The sequence below is a fragment of the Malus sylvestris genome, chromosome 1 (genome assembly GCF_916048215.2).
Source record: "Malus sylvestris chromosome 1, drMalSylv7.2, whole genome shotgun sequence".
Lineage (NCBI taxonomy): Eukaryota > Viridiplantae > Streptophyta > Magnoliopsida > Rosales > Rosaceae > Malus > Malus sylvestris.
The window spans coordinates 5984250-6006809 of NC_062260.1; the positions used below are offsets into that span (position 1 = coordinate 5984250).

Here is a 22560-nt window from a genome sequence, read left to right on the forward strand (position 1 = left end):
TTAAGTTGTGGCATTGCGGCACTTCAAACTTATAGTACTCATCAAGGAACTTCATCTCCAATCTTGAAGAACAAGGGACTTCATGACCAATCCTTTTACATGATGGAACTTTGGGTCCAATCATTTTATATGTTGAGGATCAAGAAACTGCATGTTTGATCTTATCAAGGAACTTCAAATCTTGTATATAGCCATCATAATAAAAAGAAGTACAATAAATAAATCAAATCATTAAGCGGTAATTTCAACCATAGTAAATAAATTACTTTTAAGTAAATAAAGCGTGTGACAAGGGCTTTAATTCAGCATCATTCACATAAATAAATCAAAACTTTAAGCAAGAGGCAGTAATTCCAGCCACAGTAAATAAAAGCAATAGGTGGTAATTCTAGACATGGTAAATAAAAGCAATAATAGAAAAAGGGTGATAATTAAGTCTCCATCATTTTTGTTTTCCTTTCTTTTTCTTTGTATGCCACTTCCTTTTGTTTCATCCCCTTTATTTTATTTTATTTTTACAACTCTTAAGTCCTTTTAGTTAACCAAGAAGTGATAGTAGTAATAAGTCTCAATTTATGTCACTCCTCAGGTAAGTTTCGAAAGAATTGAAATGGTTCCCATAAGTTTTGGAGTCAAGAGTAGTGCCTGCAACTTATGAGAAGATCAAACCGTTATATTTAGCTCAAATTTTAGTATGATATGGATAAGAGGATACCGAACAACTTTCGTGAAGAAACAATTTTGATCTGAGCTATCGAAAATGGAGTTTCGGTACTCATAAGATGATTGTTTAGTTTTCTGCGGAATTGGAAACTGGGTTGGTGTTTCAAACATTTGTGATGATCGCACTGCTAAAATTTTCTAAAAATTTGATATGTTGTAGATACTGGGCTGGCGAACAAATTTCATGAAGAAAGTATTTCAATCTGAGGTCGGCAAGTTGGAGTTCAGAGGTTGTTTACATGGCCGTCAGATTTTCTACGAATTTTGAGTCTGTACCCTTTTGCTTCTGCAAATGATGATATACAACCATATAACAAGATATATAATTGCTTCAAGAAAATCAGTAGTACAAAGATTTGAAGATGAAATGAAAAGATTTTCTTATCTGTGAGATTCCAGCTGACAGAGGTGAGAGGAAGGTAGTGCTTCACCAGATTTATGGCGTTGTGCTTTCCACTGACACGAGAGATTATCGTGCTGATAACATGTTGTAAAATCGGCCGTGTGTGCAGTGGAATAAATGAAACAAGACGCAATATTTACGAGGTTCCTCTATAGTCAGTGTGATTTGAGTACGTCCTCGAGGCAGCTTTGGTGCTTTCATTTATAATCTGGAACAATAAGAGTACAAAGATAACTCTCTCTATTCTCTCATCTCTTCTTCCTCTCTTTTCTCTCTTGTTGATGTGGTATCTTCTTACACTTTGGTCTTCCTTATATAGGCAAATGAATAGGCAAGTTGACAAATCAAAACCTACCACACTCATGTTTTGGTGTCTTCATCATGTGCTTCTTTGTTTGAGTGTTAGACAATGTTTAGAGGGATGAGTTGTGTGATGAGTGGTAGTGGGATGAGTTGTAGTTGGATGAGTGGCCACATAAAATGGCCATGAATTCCAACATGCTAAGGGCTGTGTTGCCATCTCGGAAGTTGTCAAGTGCTTTTGGTTGCTAAAGAAATATGATGAATGTTACCAATTTGACCTTCATAGTATGTACCACTAAGTGGTTTGATAATCAACGGTTGAATCTTGTTTATAGAAATCTAATGAATGTTTTCACCAGTTTAATCCTGTATAAACCTGTATAAACGAGTAATATGTACCATTATAGCCAAACTTGAATGTTGGATTTTTGTTTAAAAAATCGTCAAGAACTTGCATATCACGAACAAGAAAAACTTCAGTAAAACCAAAATACTAGAAGTCTCACACTTTTGTGCAAAGTATGTTACAAATGACCTTAGATAACGCATCATATTGTAGAAAAACAAGAGGAAAATGAAACATCGTATGTACACCTGTACAATTTTTTCAATAGTAAATCTATAAACAAATATAAGGTAATAGAAAATTGTCATTAGTACTTTGGTCCAGTAATAATTATAAGTTTAAGATCACGAATTCTACTAGGTAGTGTTATTCACACAAGTATTTTTTATCTTTTACACACCTATGTTGATTTTTGTTCATTGATATTTTACAATTCATTCGATATGTAAGAAATAAAAATAAGTATATAAATAGCGCCACCTGTTATACTATTTTGAATAACGAGTTTGATATTTGATTAAAGTCAATATGATTTATAGTCTTAATTTTTTAAGAAAAATTATAAAATAAAAAATAAAATAAAAATGGTAAAGCATAGTGGCATTGTGGTAAAATACCAGCAAGTACGCCTTCAGGTGAGCATCCAACGGTCCAGATATAAGGGAAAGGAACTCGTTGTCTCTTCCATTCTCTATAGTGCTCAGAACTCTGTTAGAGGCCTCAGAGCAATCAAATACAAACCCTAAATTGAAATCCGAACAGGAAGAAGACGAAAACTGAGCTCCGATCATGGCCTTCTCTTCCCGCCTCTTATCCAAATCCAGGCAGGTTAGTCACTCGATCCTCATTTCTCAAATTTCTTTCTTTAAGAGGTCGCACTTGGTGCGATGGCAAGTCCTTTCGCCCATGAGCGGTAGGTCTCGGGTTCGAGACTTGGGAGCAGCCTCTCCATAAATGGGGTAAGGCTAGTGCACTGGGTACGACCTTTAGTTGTTTGCCTTCTGAGAAAATTAGGGCATTTCAGGTTAGGAATTTCATTTTTTAATTTTCTTAAATTTATTGGTTATCAGATCAGATGGTGTAGTTTGTGATATGCTATAAAACGATTGAGCATTTTTATTAATATTAATTTTTCAAGATCCGATAGATGATGAATATGTGGAAAGTTTCGGGGGCTTTTAACACTGGATGAATGAAAGCCAGGGATTCATGGATTTTTGTATTAATTTTCTTTGTAATGTTTCAGCTGTGTGGCAATGGATTCATTCTTCAACAGGAGCGCGTTATTCCGGTCCGCTACTTCGTTAAGGAAGCAAGTCGCCCCGTGCTAAAGGGTGATGGTGAGTTGAAATGCTTGACCCTAAAATAACAACATTGAGAACAGTGGGTTGCGCTACGTTTTTCACAAATTTATATGGGTTTTAATATCAGTGCTATACAATGCTAAGTTCCAAACTTTATCTCTGGCATTTTAGTGCCTTTTAGATGGGATGTGTTTATGGGCGACTGGTTATCCATTGTTGATTTTATATATGTCTTTCCTTTGTCATTATTGATGACACCTTACTAAAAATTTCTTGCGTTTGAGGGGTAAAGAGATGCTGAAGAACATCTTCTTGGATGTTAAAAAGAAATTTGAGACAGCCCTTGGAATACTCCGCAAAGAGAAGATCACCATTGACCCAGAGGATCCAGCTGCTGTTTCTCAGTACGCCAAGGTCATGAAAACCATAAGAGAGAAGTCAGTTTCTTTAACCCCTCACCAGTATATTTCATGGAGTAATATGATTGCTTTGTTGTTTTATGCAGATGTGCCTATTTGTTATCACATTTAGTATAAATTCGCATTTCGTGACAAACATATAAACACAAGGGATGGCAGTGTTATGTTTCAAGAATGTACATTATATTCAGTAGTAATCTTTTTGTGTAGTTTGTACATAATATACTGCTACAGTTTACTGAGGAAAGGAGTAGTAGGTAATGCAAATAAGGAAATTGACAGGGAGGAATGGGAAGGGAGTAAAGGGTATTGACAATCAATATTTGTGATCAACAGTGAAGGAACCTGAACCATAGCATATATAACAGAAATGAACCCCTTCATAAGAGTAATCCCTTTCATTGAAAGGGATTCATTGTTCAAGGCACTCTTCAATAAGGTTTAGTAATCCAAACCATCTAGTTTACAGATCTCCATCTTAGAATCATCTGTACGAAAAGTTATTGAAATCCAAATTCATTTGACCAATTGATTATCATCATGAACATTTAGTTATATTTGGAGAAATATTGTGTTTGTATATTATTTATGCTATGGTTTGTTGAATTTTGGATTTCGGTGATTTTTTGTAAGGATGATATTGAATGAAGTCCTAAAAACTGAACAGTTTGGATCATCTGATTGCATTGAAGGTTTCCTTTGCCTTTACATGGATGAACGTGCACTAATTTGTTTCTGATGAAACTTTTGTCATTGGTGGGAGTAAATCATCAACCATTTTGTGAGATTGACACTTGACTAGTTCCAGGCTAGCTACCATTATTAAATAACAGAACTCTGTAATTCGTAAGTGCATAAATTAATTTTAATTTCCAAAATTTTATAATGTTAGTGTAGATCTCCTTTTATATTGTTAGCCCTTTTATTTCCATTAACTTCTACTGGTATTACATGACTAAGAAATGTGGATAAAATTACTATCACATTAAAGGAGGGAGCTTATGTGCCGTTTTGTGTTTTTCTTCTTTTAGATGCCACCTTTCATTGTTTTAACTTTTTTGAAGTGGTCAGTAATGCATTGTGTGTCTTGCAGGGCAGATTTGTTTTCAGAATCCCAGCGCATTAAACACACCATTCAAAGCCGAACACAAGATATCCCAGATGCTAGAACATATCTGTTGACATTGAAAGAAATTAGGATCAAGTATGTGCTACTCTGTCCATCAAATTGTTGGATGTCCATTGTTATAATGGGATTAATATGGTTTTTAATCTATGTGCTTATACTCCATGTTGTTTCTGTTATTACTCATGAGGTCGTATTTTAAAAAATAATTTCTACCAAGCTTAGTGTGATTATCAATTTAGTGATCTCAAAGCAGCAACAATTATCTTAGCCTTTTGACCATCAGAAGGGAGGTAGTGTCTTTAACAATGAAGAAGGGTGGTTTATGTGTAGTGAAGTTTTTGTTAAGATACAAATCACTAAATGGTTGTGCAGCCTTATCGTGTAAGAAACATGCATGGGATTCAAGAGAAGGATAATACTTAGGTACTCACTTTCTGATTTGGCGCAATCAAAAGATGCCATGGGTTCCTTGTTTTTCAAAGTCCAAGAAGAATTAATTAACATGTCTATTATTTACTAAAACAATAAAATATGTGTTAAAAATTTCATGCCAAAAAGTGAGTACCTAAGTATTATCCTCAAGAAATCAAGTATCCGTGAGGAAGGTCAGTTAGACCTAATTTTTCTTGGAGCTGGGACTATGATTCTTATGAACAACTTAAGTGGTTAGGAGGAACGGCTGATGGCTGACTTCTTGCCTTATTTTGAGAATTTTAAATTTCTTTTGGCAAGTGCCTTCGCCCATGAGCGGTAGGTCTCGGGTTCGAGACTTGGGAGCAGCCTCTCCATAAATGGGGGTAAGGCTAGCCGACATTCACCTCTCCCAGACCCTGCGTAAAGCGGGAGCCTTGTGCACTGGGTACGACATTTTTTTAGAGCTGTTTCTAGAAGGTTTCTATTGGAACCAATGTGGAATTATTCTGTTGTACCTTTTGAAGCTTGTGTGACAATGCTGGTGATAATGCCTTCTATTATTAGTCCTCCATTTGGAAAGCAAAGGTACCTGTGAAGGTACAGATTTTGGCCTGGTTGACCAAAAACATCGGCTATCATGTTCTTGGTGTGTTATGTGTGGAGGTGAAAGTTGTCTTTTCACAATGTAGGTGGTTGATCCTAGCAGGATGTCAGGCATGGTTAAGGGAGTGGCAGAAGTTGTTTGGGGTAGGGAAGACAGCTGAAGTGTTGAAGGTATGCGGCATACTGGCAGTTCTTTTAAATAGTTTGGTAGGAAAGAAGCAAGAGGATTTTGAAGATTGTGGAGGGGCTTACATGAGGAAATTTAGGAGTATTATATTTTGGACTTAGCTTTGGGCTTCAATATCTTCAGCATCATCTGATTGCCTGCAGTTAATGCTAAAAGCTGGTTCTATGTGGTGGTATTGTTTTGGTAGGATTATGTGTAAAAAGATAGATTCTTTATTTAGGTAGGATCAGTGTTCTTGTTTGAGTACCCATTAAGTTGTAATATTAAAAAAAATAAAATAAAATAATCATATATGGGCATTTCTAATGTTAAATTGTCATTTAGGGTTTTTCTGTTTACACATACGTCTGCCTTGCGAACATCCATACTTCAAACGCTTTTTTAAATATTCAATTATATTTACCAATTAACTTATTTCTTTCCTTTTACAGGAGAGGTCTTACTGATGAACTTGGTGCAGAGGCTATGATGATGGATGCATTGGAGAAAGTTGAAAAGGAACTGAAGAAACCTCTTTTGAGGAACGATAAAAAAGGGATGGCTGTTCTCATGGCAGAATTTGAGAAAATAAACCAGAAGTATGTGACAGTTTATTTTTATTTTTATGTTAAATACAGAGCAAGTTGTTATCTCGATTAACTTTTATTTATACCTTTACTGTGCTTGCACGGTCCAAGTTTTTGGGTTATAGCTTTTTATGTAGTTAATTGTGAACTCTCATATGATAAGTAGTTTCTGGTAAAACACTGATTTTTTTTTCCTTTTAAATTAAAATTGCATTGCCTCGTCTGATCCCATTGTTGACATGCTGGATTTTCAAATGCTGTACAATATCAAGCTGATTTTGGTTGTACTATTTCCTTCTTTTCACTCCACCACAAACCGCTGAAACTATTTTTCTTTTGAAAAAAAAAAAGAAAATTGTGTTTAGGAGGGTGAAGTTAATCTTAATTGTAATGGTCACAATTGTAACCTGGGAGTAGTAAAACCCTTCGTGTCTCAGGCTTTTAGTCACTGTCCACCGATTGGTTTGCTTATGCCTTGTAAAACACTTGCTTATTGTAAGCTTCCATAGCTGATGTGAGAAAGAAAATTCCGATCTAGTCTAACCTTGTCTTTTTAGGCTTGGAATTCGTAAGGAGGACCTACCAAAGTACGAAGAACAGCTAGAACTCAAGAAAGCCAAAGCACAGCTGGAGGAACTTAAGAAGGATGCTCTTGAGGCAATGGAAACTCAGAAGAAACGGTAATTTATCCATGTCTTTGCCTACTACCTCCTCTTTTGTCATATATGTTTCTTTGTAGCTCTAAACCATTGAGGGTCGTTGTTATGGATTCAAATATGCACCATGCTATTTAATCTGCTTCCTTTATTGAGCATAGTTGGTGATTGGTAAAAATTTTGTTCAGAGTCGGTGATTTGTACCATTTGCTTGCAGTGTCTTAACAGTATATGCAAGTCCTTGTTATCGTTCGATTGGCATTGGTGAAAATTACGCATTGTAACTTTTACGGGACTGATATGTACTTTTTGTTTTTAATATTTTGTCAGGGAGGAATTCAAGGATGAGGCAATGGTTGATGTGAAGTCGTTAGACATCCGAAACTTCATCTAAGGATCTGGGATTGCATTGAGAGTGGCTTGTTTTGAGATGGACCAAATATTTTGGTCGAATCTGGAAACTGATGAATTTTCCCTCCTGTTTTAATAAGGCCCCGATTGGTTTGGACTTCGGAGTGCAATTATTCCCAAATCTATCAGATGATTCAGATTTATGCGCTCTTTTGTAATTTTTCTGATTTATTATAATACTTGCGTTGCCGCCTTTTATTACCGTTTACATCTTCCGAACTGCTTTCAATATGACCAATTTATAACTATATATAAAGTTTTTATCACAAATGGATTCCAATTGACCTACATCATTAAAATGGTTTCTGAAATTTAAAATCGATTAAAATAGTCTCTTAAAATAGGTGTTGTAAATTAATATGGTTCTTTTGTTACAATTTTGTCAAAATTAGGTTCTATGTTGATGTGGTACATACAAAGGCTCCATAAGCTTTTTTTCAATGGAAAACTAACCAAAAGCCCCCCAAAACTTTCATTTTAATCATTAGGACAAAACATTTCAATAATACCCAAAATGGGCATGTAAAAGTAGACAAGGGAGAGCATTTTAAGGGAGAAAGCATTTCAGGGATATCACATGCAAAAAATTGTGCACCAGGAGACAAACCATGCAGCAAATTCACATGCAAAAGAAAATGTGGCAAACACTGCAACAACCAAGACAACATGGATTCACATGCAAAAGAAAATGTGGCAAACATTGCAGCAACCAAGACAACATAAATTCACATGACATTCAAGTGAAGACAAGACAGCCAGCTTTCAGAAACAGTGTGTTTTCATTATCCAAAAAGTTGTAAATATTAGAACGTTATTCTATTTTAGGATTTGTATATAAGAGAGATTTTCCTCCTATACAGACCACCACTACCTCAACCACTCAACACCTAAACACCCTACTCTCATACTCACACCATCTTCATACTCTCAAGCATCCATAGTCTTCATAGCATCCTTGTAAACACTTCTTTGTAAACACTTTATTGTAAACAACTGTCTTTGTAAACATTCTATATATCAATAAAAGTTCAAGTGTACATATTCAAGCAATCTCCAAGTCTTAAGTAAGCTTTCTTTACTATCTTTAGTGTGTTTGTTAAATTAGACTTCTAGTCCAAAACAGGGAAACACTATTGTAGTTATATTATTAACCTGCTAAACTAACAATCATACTTTGTTCGAGCACTCTGTTATATTTGAATGCTTGCCATATAAATAACTGGACATCTACCAGGGTACCTATGAGTTCTACGTACCTCTGAGTTCATCCGTTAAGGCCTTATACTTGTACCGTGGTGGTCGTCATGCTGAAACATGTCGAGTTCCATGTGCAAGGTTTTATGTCTAGTTGTTATAATGGCCATCCGACTATTTAACCGGGCATGCTGTGCGAATCTGGTATCAGAGTAAAGTTTAGCATTTTAATAGTATAATTATAATAGTAAAGTACCTTGATGACGGAAGTCATTGATACAACTGATATCATATTTGTTTATTGTGTATGAACAATAGATATTATTGTCCTTGTAAACCTTGCCAACCACAACACCAAGTATTTATTATTCCAGACACCCAACTATAACTAGCATAAAGAGAAGATTAACATATATATCCAAAAGAATTATCAGTACTTTGAAGAAGCAAAAGTTTTATCTTGGTTATCTTGAACATCCTTCATTTATTCGTAAATATAATAACACAGAAGTGTAGCATAAAGTTTTAGAAACAAAAAAGTAACAGATCAAGTTTTAGATACCTTGAGAGAAGAAAGAGAGTTTCTAAGAAATCAGTTAGCAGTAACTTTAGAGAAAGGTAAATTGTAGTTTATGATAGATTATCTTAATTTAGAAATTAGTGAACCTCAAAAAAGAAAAATAACCTTAGACCAAAATAGTTTAGTTTGTTATTTTCCATTGAGAAAGCATAATCATATTTTGCATAGTGAAGAAAATCCACAAGCCAATGGTATTGTAGATCTTATTATTAGTCAAGCAAAAAAAAAAAAAAAATTAGAAAATAATAAGGATAATCATTTGTTAAACCAGTGATTAGAGTATTTTCAGAAAAATTCCATATAAACAATTAGACAAAATTTAGACTATAGTACATCTCAGTTAGAAGATAATAATAAAAATATTCAAAGGTTTCTTAGCAAAAGAGAGATAAAAGAGCTTGTTGACCTCATAGATAGTAAGCCGAAGCAAGTAGAACTTAGATCATTAGAAGTAGTTGAGCAATTAAAATTAGAAGTTCAAAAAATTCAATTAGTGCAAAAGGAGTTGAGTGAACAAGTAAATAAGTTGCTTAATAAAATAGATAAATTATTAGTTTAATGATCGATTCTAGAACTAGCAGAAAATATATCCAAGTTTTGAAAGAAATTAGTAAGTTAGATAAAGAACCAGTAGGTTTAACAGATTTTTCAACACAAGTATCCAGTAGTAATGTTCTCATTAGGAAAAATAATTTAATTATTCAACTAGTTTTAAGTTTGGCTGAAAAATTACATCAAGTTGAAGAACAAATAGTAGAAATAAACCAAGTTTTACATAATGCATCTTCATCACTTCCACCATCTTTGCTAGATAAATTAGAAAATTTAACTTTAAGTGCAAATAATAATATTAGAAGACCTAAGTTAAATCCTTTTGATAATAGAAAATGGATCTCTTTAGGCAAAAGGGAAAAGAAATAGTTATAGCTGAAGATATTTATCCAAATGAAGAAGAAGCACAAGAATTTATTCTAAAAGGTTTTGAGAGAACATAGAAAAATAAATATAACTTGTATCAATTAGGTTTATTCGAAAATAGGAGTAGAATTGTAAGTAGCATCAGTCAACATGAAGTTAGCTGTATTGATAAAGAAATCACACTTAATCTAATTAGTAAAGAAGTAGTTACTCATTTGAGAAAATCACATTTTAGACAGATTCATATAAGAACAATATTAATTGTAATAGCAGGATTAACCAGAGCACAAGTAGGCACAAAAGCATTAGTATACATATATGATGATAGATGGGATAATCACCAACAAGCAGCAATAGCAACATCTAAAGTAGACTTAGTTCAAACTTAGCAGTCATGGGTTGTATTCCAAATTATGTTATGACGATTAATGAATTTAGTAAATATATTAAAGTGAGCATAAGAACAAAAAATTATAATGTGAAAGGAGAGTATAAAAATTTATGTATTAGCTTAATGTATATAGGTAAAGTGTCTGATAGATATAATTATAAGTTTAATTTAGAGTTTCAAAATTTAGTTCAAACATTTGGTAGTAAACATGTAAATATGATAGAAGCAAAACCCGTAGATAATAGTTTTTTAGAAGGAACTCAGTGGACATTGCCTAATTTACAAGTAGCAACAAATAGACAACCAGATAAAGTACAAATATATGAAACTAGTACAGGTCAAACAACAATTAGGTTTAGTAATTATAAGCAACTAGAAAAAATAGAAGAGGATGAGAGTGAGATCGAAAATGAGAGTATACGTATGGCTTTTGATAATTTAGATATTAATTTAGTTGAGCAAAATTTTGATCATATTTTAGATAAGCTTATAGAAGATATTGATTATTTAGATGAAGAATAATATTTGGAAAAATATAAGATATATGATTTAAGACTACATAGAATTTATGACACACCCCGACCTGGGAAGGTTGAAGCATTGCTGGCCATCACCGTGAGGTGACGTAACCATAAGGGTAAGTGATGTAAAAAGTGAGTAAATTTAAAACTAATTAGAACTAATTATACTAAATAGTGAAAGAGTGCGCAATCGTGGGAAGAACCCACTACAATTATTCAGAGCGTAATAGACAGTGAGACTACATAAGAGTAGTCAAAGTAACTAAAGTACACTTATTACATAATAGTGATAAGTTCGTACGTTTAAACAGAAGAGAATGCCAGAATTGCCGAGATTCCTCAAGTGCCACAAAGAGTACAGCTATCTAGGTTCTGGAGAGGCAAAAAACAAAGTTGAGTGGGTCAGCAAAACAATGCTTATACGAAATCCTTTATTTTCGAATATACTAACTCCTCGCCGTAAAACAAGTATAATTTCCTTAAAACATACTACGTAGGTATGTAAACGATAAATCAACAATATTATAACAGTATTATAACTAGAAATATGCCAAGTCATGATGTATCAAATACCGCAATAACATAATCATGTGATAATCAAGTATAGCTAAGTACTCATCCATCTAGGCTGACACACGAGTTCGAACAGATAATTTCTGAAATGAACAGGACTGGGTGTAATCAATATGCTCTAGTACTACAATCACGTGAAGGCTGGTGCTGAAGCACGATCACATGCAAGTCAGATTGCCTAATGCAATCTACCTGACAGGACTGGCACCTAACTTGGATCCAAGACGAGCGAACAGTGCGATGTGAACATACACGAGAAGGACTGGCCCTAGCCCTAGGACGAGTAATAACACCAGTGCAGCAAGATGAGCATGTACAAATATATATATATATATATATATATATATATGTATATATATGAATGTCATAATAGTAATATCCCAACCATATAGCAGCATTTATCACAATTAATATCACAAGAACGATACTTGCCAAAATAAGCGTAAAAGTGAAGTAAATACGCATTTATGGAAACTATAAATATGTATAGGTATAAAAACAAACTGCCCACTCACAAGTACGTCGTTGGGTTGTAGCCCCCGAGCCTAGCTTCGCCTCGAACGTCCTCGGGATACGTTTCCCTTATATGTGAAATAACTAATTTCGAATTAATTAAAGCACATATACGTAAATCTAAATAAAACCCCCATAGTTTGCTCAAACCTAGGATTTAAATATACCATCGTGACCTACTCGATGTCACGAACATCTCCAAAATTTTAAAATAATTTTTGGATGGTTCAGGTGCCCCACGCGCCGTCAAGGGCACGGCCAGACACGCCCCCACGTGCAGGCCAGTGTCATCAGTTAGCCTGACACCGTCAGGAATATTCCACGGAATATTCTGTTAAATGCTAACAAAAATTAACAGCGTTACCTAACACCGTCAGAATATTCCGTCACTTTGACGGAATATTCTGCCTCCTTCTCCAGCGAGCCTCGTCGTCGCCGTCGTCTGCAACTCAACTTCGTCGAATTTCTAGAAAAATTTCAAACGCACTATTCTCTAACATTTCTCAACCATTTAAGACGTACTTTATATGGATTTGAAGCTCGTGAAGAGTAGAATCGCTTATACTTGTTTGGAGTCTAAAAAGTTGACGGAGGTCGTCGGAAAAAGCCTTGAAAGTTCCGGCCAAAAGTGAACTCTTCGAAACTCGATCGTTTCACTTCCAAATTTCTCTCAAATTGTTGTAGGAGCCTCGAGGAGTTGCATAGAAGCTTCCCCAAGCTTCAAAACTTCCTAACTCGCTCGAAAACACGTCGAACACAGTTTGCCCGAGTTCAGACCTCACGAGTTCGACGTTGAAAACTTGTCCATTCCATGTTTCAAGAACATGGTTATGTTTGTGAGGATGAGATGAACATGAAAATGAGGTTCTTGGGTTCGATCTGTGAGCTTTGAAGCTCATTTGAGGGGTCGGAGAGAAGAAGAGAGTTTCGAGAGGGAGAGAGAGTTCATTTTTCTGATTTCTGATTAGGTGCCGTGTAGAGGGAAGCTCATTTGAAGCAAATCTTTTGTAGCCTTTGACCTTATCCCCTGACCCTCTTCAATATGAATTGGAAAGATTGAACAAAGAAATAGAACATCACCTCCATCTTGTGCCTACTTGCCATGTGTCCAAATCCTGAAACCGTTCATGGTCATGTTTAAGTTCAAGATCAAGCCCCAACGGCCCTTGAAGAAATCACAAGTTCGATTCAAGATCAAGCGTCCTCCACCCTTGAATCAAATTCAGCTCTAGATAAAATGAGTAAGTTCAGACATTTGGAGGAAACCAGAAAACCCTCCAGCCCAGTTCAAGATTGAGCCTGTGGAAAATCAACAATTGGAGGAAACCAGAAAATCTTCCAGCCAAATTCAAGATCAAGCCCCAACGACCCTTAAAGAAATTACCAGCCCAGTTCAAGATCAAACCCCAACGGCCCTTGGATCGACATCTACATTAAGGGACTTCAAAACATATCTTTTACACGTGACAAGCATATGTATACAACGCATCTTGAAGTGGGGGTATTTGTAGACATCAAAATTTCGGTGAAATAAATGTAATCAATAATTAAAATTTCAACGTTCACGTGTCACATAAAGTTTACACATAGCATGTGACTCAACGAAAAATCGAGAATCATCAGAAAAGTCATCAAACATGACACGTGTCAACACTCGGCAGAAATGATTTACTTCATCTGATTATTTAAATCCAAAAATCAAGTTTTGGAATTCTATAAATAGGAAGCCAAGGCATTCATTTTAGGGACACCAATTCATAACCAATTCACATCACACCAAAACCTTGAAGCTTTGAAACTCCAAAGCTCTCAAGCAAATCCCGAAGGATCAAGAAAGCTCTCATCGTTCTTCATCAAATCCTCCTTCAAGATCAAGCCCCAACGGCCCTTGAAGAACTTCCACCAATTCAAGATCTAGCCCCAACGGCCTTTGAAGAAAGTGTTCACTGTTCATCTTAAGATCAAGCCCCCGACGACCCTTTGGATCAACGACATCAATAAATTCATCCACTGTTCTTCAAGATCAAGTCCAAAAGCCCTTGAAGATCCGTACACCACCGTTCATCCTAAAGATCAAGCCTTGACGACCTTTTGGATCAGTAGCCCATCCACAAATCAACACCTTACGGAGATCGAATCAGAGGATTAAATTTGAGAGAGATTGTAACCCCAAAATCATTAATACAAAATATTATTTTGTACACGTGTTCTTGTCTCATTCACCACAAGAATTTCCGTTTTTACAAGAACAAATTAATATAACTGGTAATATATTAAATTTAGATAATGTAGATCCACAAGATTGGGAAAGAACGATTGAGAAATGGGAAAAATACTGTGTACATGCAGCATTAATGTTAGATTTTAGTAATTCACAAAATATGTTAGATTACTTTGAGCATACTTTGGATGGTTTAGTTTTTAATTATTTCCAGTCATGGAAAGTCCAAAATCCAGAACAGCATCAGGCAGCTAAAACACATTTTAATATTGATGATTTTGTTACTTTGATTAAACAAGAGTTTTTTTTAGATCATAATAAGTTAGATGGCAGAAGAGAACAAGAACAAATAAGAGCAATTAGAAATTTAGAACAATTAAAAATTTGTGATTTACAGTATATAGCTAAGTATACCACATATTTCTTTAAATATTTAGGAAGAACAGGTAGAATTAGTGATATTAATTTATTAGATACTTATATGACAAAAATAAAAGGACCAATAGGTGAAAAGATTTGGAATGAATGGGAAAAGCATCCAAAGAAAAATGATATTGCAATAGGACCTAGAATTCAACATGTACATCATATACTTAGACAAGAGTGTAGTCAAATAAAAGCTAACAGACAAATTAGGAAACAATTTTACATGAGTTGTAAAAATATAGATTTACCACAACAGTATAAGACCTACAAACAGCATAAGACCTTCAAGAACATATACAAAAAGAAATATAAGTCATATAAACCCTACAAATAGCATAACAATTTCAGTATAAGACCTTCAAGAACATACATGAAGAGAAAATATATTCCAAAAAAATTTCAGTATAAGACCTACAAACAACATAACAATTTCAGTATAAGACCTTTAAGAACAATTTTAGCATAACAATTTCAGTATTTGAACATGAATATCCGATTTTAGAAGAAAGAAACCGTATAGAAATATTACAGTTAAGTAAACCAAGGAGTTTGGAAGAATTATTACAATTAGTAGAACAAACTAGAATTATAGGAGAAGACCCACAGTTACATTGGACTAAAAATAAAATACTAGCAAAATTAGATATAATTAACCCAGATTTAACCATTAAGACGACTGATATGCCTTGTAGTTCAATAGATAAACAAGAGTTTGAGCAGCAAATAAAAGAGTTGTTAAATTTAAAAGTAATTAGACCCTCTAAGTCTAGTGTCACATCCTGGCCCGAGCCCCCACCATATCTCGGGTTCGATTCCCCCGTAGCACGATATTGTCCGCTTTGGGCCCCTACCACGCCCTCATGGTTTTTTTTTTCTGGGAACTCACATGAGAACTTCCCAATGGGTCACCATCCTGGGAATGCTCTTACGTGAACTCGCTTAATTTCGGAGTTCCTACAGAACCCGAAGCCAGTGAGCTCCCAAAAGGCCTTGTGCTAGGTAGAGATAAGAATATACATGTTGATGCACAAAACCAGAGGGGTCTTGGAACAACGTGAATCCGACCGTGAATCTGCAAGAAATGTAAATAACACAAGATGTATCGTGGTTCACCTCAATGTTTGGGCTACGTCTACATTGATATTGTATTTCTCTGTTTGTGAGACGATTGAGAGGGAGAGAGAGCTTCCTTATGTGAGGATGAGCTTCTCTAAATATGAGAGGGGATGTGAGGCTCTCCCCAATTGTGAGGGTGATGAGTCCCTTTTATAGAATAAGGGCTCTTCACTTATTACATATTTGCCCATTCCTTTATTACATAATTACATTTGAGTCCCCCTAGTATTTATACGAGATCTAAATACGGAGGCCCTAAGTATGGTATAAATAGTAGTCCCCCAAGTCTTCAGTTAAGAGAGTCTTTTGCCTGAAGACTTGAAATTCAGTCCATGTGTGGGCCGAAGTAACTATATGTCGTCTAGAACTGATACTCGATATGAGGTAGTGCTCAATGTGAAATGATGCTCAACTAGAAGTAACACATGTTGCGAGGTTGCTCGGCTTGTGGCTTATGTTGCCTTGGTTGGCTCGGCTTATGGCGTTGAAGGTGAGGGAGTCCCTTTTATAAAATAAGGGCTCGCTCCTCAATACATAAGTGATAGGCTAAGAGTTGATGCTCGCGGCGAGGCGGTTGCTCAGTAGGCGGCGATGCTCTCTGATGATGGTGAGGGAGTCCCTTTTATAAAGTAAGGGCTCGCTCCTCAATACATAAGTGATGGGTTAGGAGTGATTCTCGCGGTGAGGCGTTTGCTCAGCTGGCGGCGATGCTCTCTAACGAAGGTAAGGGAGTCCCTTTTATAAAATAAGGGCTCGTTCCTCAATACATGAATAATAGGTGCTCTCTAATGAAAGTGAGGGAGTCCCTTTTATAGAATAATGGCTCGCTCCTCAGTACATAGATAATGGGCTAAGTCCCCAAAGTATTTTTTATGAGGCCCAGTTGAGGCCCAATAAATGGTACATAATGTAGCCTCCCAAGTCTTCGGTCAATAGAGGCTGTTGGCTGGAGACTTGAAATTCAATCCATTTATGGGCCGAAGTGACGGTTGTTCGGAGTCAGTATTTGTATATCCCGCACTGAAGCTCTTTGTAGGTGAAGCTTTGCAAGTGAAGCTTTTGAAGCTGAAGCTTTGTAAATGAAGCTTTTGAAGCTGAGCTCTGTAAATGAAGCTTTCGAAGTTGGAGCTCTATAAATGAAGCTTTCAAAGCTGGAGCTCTATAAATGAAGCTTTCGAAGCTGGAGCTCTGTAAATGAAGCTTTCGAAGCTAGAACTCTATAAATGAAGCTTTCGAAGCTAGAGCTCTGTAAATGAAGCTTTCGAAGCTGATTGACATGAGGGATGCTCATGAATGTTTTATGTTGATTGACATGAGTGATGCTCATGAATGTTGACATGAGTGATGCTCATGAATGTTGACATGAGTGATGTTCATGAATGTTGACATGAATGATGGTCATGAATGTTTATGTATGATTGACATGAGTGATGCTCATGAATGTTTATGTATGATTGACATGAGTGATGCTCATGTATAACTTTGGAGCACTGGACGTACTTTTGATCACCTGGTTGGTGATAATAGCAGCAGGCTGCCGAATAATTTTAGAGTACTGGGCGTACTTTTGATCACCTGGTTGGTGATAATAGCAGCAGGTTGCCGAATAATTTTGGAGTACTAGGCGTACTTTTGATCACCTGGTTTGTGATAATAGCGGTAGGGTGCCGAATAAATTTGGAGCCATAGGGCCTGGCTCTTTTGGGCATACGGGCATTCGCCCTCCACATGACATTGCAGCCTATTATTTTGGGCTTGCCGTTTTTTTTATTACCCCCTGATGTGGTTTATACAGATGTCTTCGAAAGATAAGGAAAATAAATTACATCATTAAAAAATAAATTCGATCATCTGCTCAATGGGTCATGCCCATAATTCCCTTTTCTGCATGCCATCCTCACCACAATTATGTCTTTTTCTTTTTCTATTCTTTTCCTCCTTCTTTTTCTTTTTCTTTAACATCATGGTCTCTTCTGTGAAGAGTAGGAACATGCATGATGAAAGTTGGTGGGCATCTTCTGCGCTGTCATCGTGCCAAGTTGATTCCCTTAATCAACTTGGAGCTTAGGTTGCTGTGCATTAGTGGGTAGCCATGCTTTCTGCTTTTTCTCTTTTTACTTTCTGCAATTATCTCCGACCCAAAAGTTGATGCACATAATAGAATCCTAACTCAGCATCAAGCAGGTAAGCTTGAAAGTCCACTGAGCTGTGCTAATGCAGCAGCAAGAGCACTTGTTCTTTGTTCATCAATCAATCTATGTGCTGTTGGTGTGAAAAACTGTACAGATTCAAGATGCACTCCACTAAGAGTAGCAACCATCTGCTACGCAGATGACTCCAAAACCTTCTCAATAGTTGGTGGACTAGCAAACTCAAACTTGCACCCTACATCACGCTTAAGTGTTTTAATTGTTCTCCTCTGGTTGTTAGTAAACATCAGAACGACAGTACCTTCTTTCCCTGCGTGTCCAGTGCGCCCAGAGCGATGCACAAATGTCTCTCGATCTTGCCACATTCCCCCACACCAACTTCCTCGAGCTCTCGATCTTGCCAAACGACGCCGTAGCTGAGTCACTCGCTGAGTCTAGATTCAGCAAGTTCTTGAGCGACGCGATGGCCTCTGACACGTTCCGGCTCAACCTCTGCAGCTTATTCTGCACCGTGGACGATTCCTTCACGGCTCATCCATGTCCTTGTCCGTGCTCGCTCTCTCTTTCTCTCTTTCTCTCTCTCTCTTTTTTCCCCATTCCTAAAAGTTGGTAGCTTTAATCGTACCCATTAGAAGAGTAGCTTGCAGAAGGTGAGCTTTCCTCTGAAGAATTGGTGTCACAGTTTGCTGCTGATCATCCTGATGAACATGCTTGATTAGATCTGCCCCCAATCCCAAAGATACTGGCTTTGATAAGACCTCTTTTTGGTGGGAAATTGGTCAAGTCTCTCCTTTTTCCTTTCCTCTTCACTGGGTTGCTGCTGCTGCCTTTGGTTTCCATTTTTTTTTCTCAGCCGAATTATGGTGGAAAAGAAAGAAATTGAGAGAGAAGAGAGGAGTCACAGAGACAATACCCGAGGGATAAGATGGGAGACGAGGGAGTTGAGTTCATTGGAGGACTTGGACTTGAGAAAAGAGAGCAACTGTTTCTTGGTTGGACCCTTAGATCCTGCAGTTACCGAAGACAACAGGACCTAGAGGGACAACGGTGAGTACACCATGTTCTTCCCTTTGCTTTCGGTTGTGAATAGCTGCTTGGTAATTCTGAGTGCGACATCGGTTAGGTTGCTGATGGGTTTTTTGAGATCCATGGTGAAACTGACGGATTGATCGGCGTGGTAGGAAACACCAGGCAGGCAAGTGGGAGAGATTTAGACAATTGAAATCAAACCCTAAAACGCACTCACGGCTCTATCTCTCTGCTGATTGAATGGGTGTGTCTCTGAGTGTGGGTGTTGGGTTGTTTGGTTCTTGGGTTTTTGCAGATTCACGGTGGAGGTTGTGAAGTTTTCATGGTGGTGAGATGAAAAAATGAAAGAGAACCGACATATCTTTTTGTGTCGTTTCCCACAGACGGCGCCAAATGTTGATGCACAAAACCGGAAGGGTCTTGGAACAACGTGAATCCAACCGCGAATCTGCAAGAAATGTCAATAACACAAGATGTATTGTGGTTCACTCCAATGTTTGGGCTACATCCACACTAATATTGTATTTCTCTGTTTGTGAGAGGATTGAAAGGGAGATAGAGCTTCCTTATGTGAGGATGAGCTTATCTGAATATGAGAGGGGATGTGAGGCTTTCCCCAATTGTGAGGGTGAGGAGTCCCTTTTATAGAATAAGGGCTCCTCACTTATTACATATTTGCCCCTTCCTTTATTACATAATTACATTTGAGTCCCCCGAGTATTTATACGAGATCTAAATACGGAGTTCCTAAGTATGGTACAAACAATACATATAAGGCTTACAGAATCCATCCCCTGGGCGATGTGGGATGTTACATCTAGACATAGATCAGCAGCATTTATTATGAAAAAACATTCAGAATTAAAGAGAGGTAAGGCTAGAATAGTTTATAATTACAAACACATGAAGATAGTTATAAGTTACCAAATAAGGATGAGCTTATAAATGAAATTCAAGAGAGTAAATATTTTAGTAAATGTAATTGTAAATCGGGATTTTGGCAAATACGATTAGCAGAAGAATCAATGGAGTGGACAACTTTTACTTGTCCAGAAGGACATTTTGAGTGGCTAGTTATGCCATTTGGATTTAAAAATGCTCCTTCAATGAAAGTTGGATCAAATTTTCAAAAAATATGATAATTTTTGTAGTGTTTATGTAGGTGATATTTTAGTACATAGTAAAAATAAAAATGAACATAGGAAGCATTTAGAGATAGTATTACAATAATTTATCAATAATGAAATTGTGATTAGCAAAAATAAAATAGCATTAGAAAAGCAAGATATAGAATTTTTAGGAATGTATATCAAGTCAGATACCATACAACTACAAGATCATATAGCTAAAAAGGTGTTAGAATTTCCAAACAAATTAGAAGATAAGAAACAGTTACAAGCATTTTTAGGATTGTTAAATTATGCAAGAAATTTTATCCTTGATTTAGGAGCAGTATTACATAGTAAAACTAGCAAAACAGGACAAAAATATTTTAATAGTGAAGATATTAAATTAGTTCAAAATATAAAAGAAGAAATTACTAAACTTAAGCCATTAACATTACCATTAGATGATAGTTACAAGATAGTTGAAACGGATGCTTCATCATTAGGATGGGCAGGTATACTATACCAAAAAAAGCATAAGAAGTCACCAAAGTCTGACGAACAAGTTTGTAGATATTCATCAGGAAAACTTAGTGATGTACAGTCAAGATTACCATCAACAAATGTAAAAATTTTAGGGATAATTAATTCACTTGAAGCATTTTCTTTATTTTTACATAATGAATTATTTACGATTAGAACAGGTTGTCAAAATATAGTTTTTCATTATAACAAGATACATGCTAATAAACAGGCAGCTCGAAGATGGGTTAATTTTGTTGATTCAATTGCAGGAAATGGTTTTAAACCAAAATTTGAACATATAAAAGGTAATGACAATACATTAGTCGATATCTTATCAAGATTAATTTGTTGAACATGTATGGAATATCGTGGACCATCATCCTCAAATAGTACAAGACCACAAGGCAGAAGAGCACATTTCTGTAGCATAATGATGCACCATCAACCTCTACCATTTAGTGGATTCCAAAATAGCATAAGCAGACCAGCATCACCACCAGTACCTACTTTCAACTTTAATGGCAATATTGTTGAAGGAATTAGAAATCCAACTCTGAGATATAGGTCAAGAGCATTAGGACTTTCTGATAGGCAACAGGTTCTCTTAAATAATTTTTGGCATATCCAAATCAAGCAGCCAAGCATGAGGTTATGTCATGAAAAATTAATTAGAGCCTTGGAACAAAAGTTTGATAGTTTTAATTTTAATTTCCATCAAAGCCAGCATCATATTCATTCTCTTGAGCACAACCTTCTAGTCCTTTCTAGGGACCATGAGTCATTACTTGGTAAGTTTACCAAAATGAACCAAGAACTCCAATCTCTTAGAGTGCAGCATAAGGCAAGTGACACCTTGAAAGGAGAATTGAAAATAGGTTTAGAAATTGATCAGCATAAGAATAAAGGAAAAGAGGTTATTGAACCCATAGAATAAGAGGCTAATAAGCCCATAGAAGAAATTAAGATTGAGCTCTTAGAAGAAGATATTGAAATGGAGCAACATAAAAAAAATGGCAGCATCAGATTCTGAGTGACAAAGAAAAACAAGAAAAATATGAAAGTTTTCTTAGGAATAGATCTTCAGACTTAATATTAGATGATATTTTATTAGAAGAAATTTCAAAAGCAAAATTAAGAATAATGCCACCAGATATGCAAAAGGAGATCTTGAGCAGAGCATCACAGTCCATGAAAGATGTATCCAGTCCATCTTTGATTCAAAACCAGGGATGGATATTATTACAAAGATGTATCCACCATGTCTTTGTGATAGTACAGAGAATTGTATTTGTAAACCGGAGGTTAGCATAGCTGTAGCCAGGATTAACATGAGAGATTATAGACCATGACATTTTAGTTATAAGTATAAGGAAAAACATAATGTGGTAGAAGTTACCCTAACCTTACTATTAGAGTTTGGCCATCTTGATAAAATATTTATCAACCATGTCTCCTAACTAGAATTATTTCCTGAAAAGCTTTTGAAAGTAGCAGAAGATTATCTAGAAAGATGGAAAGAAATTTGCATAAGTTTTATTAGTAGTCCTCCAGATTGGTATGTACATATGTATAAGGAGAAAGCTAGGCATATAGCCCTGATTAATGAGAATCCTTTAGACTATCCCCTATCTCCTCACATAGGTAGACTCCTTCATACAAAGATATTTTGAAATTTAGAGGGATCCAAATGTTTGCCTTAGATGAGTTTAAAGATTTTAGGTATGATATAGTATTAGTAGTAGAAGAAGAAGAAATGTATATTTACAGTAAGACAAAGATCAGTCATCATCCCTATTGGAAGCCTCAAAATTTCAAAGAAGAAATAATAGAAAT

At 36.0% G+C, this 22560-nt stretch overlaps 1 protein-coding gene and 1 long non-coding RNA gene across 3 annotated transcripts; both read left to right on the forward strand.

The window, feature by feature from the left end:
- The first annotated feature begins 2444 nt into the window (after positions 1-2444).
- Positions 2445-7665, forward strand: LOC126632390 (probable ATP synthase 24 kDa subunit, mitochondrial). 2 transcript variants are annotated; one of them, XM_050302817.1, is made up of 7 exons: positions 2445-2603; positions 3022-3115; positions 3372-3516; positions 4592-4702; positions 6263-6409; positions 6955-7077; positions 7384-7665. In XM_050302817.1, the coding sequence occupies exons 1-7, from the start codon at positions 2565-2567 to the stop codon at positions 7445-7447; spliced, it is 723 nt and encodes a 240-aa protein (XP_050158774.1). In that variant the 5' UTR covers positions 2445-2564; the 3' UTR covers positions 7448-7665. The 2 variants fall into 2 exon arrangements, with proteins under 2 accessions (XP_050158774.1, XP_050158848.1); XM_050302891.1 differs by lacking the exon at positions 4592-4702.
- Positions 3523-4498, forward strand: LOC126632515 (uncharacterized). The gene is made up of 2 exons (XR_007626736.1): positions 3523-3937; positions 4132-4498. It is a non-coding gene; the product is annotated as an uncharacterized LOC126632515 (long non-coding RNA).
- Positions 7666-22560: the final 14895 nt, after the last annotated feature.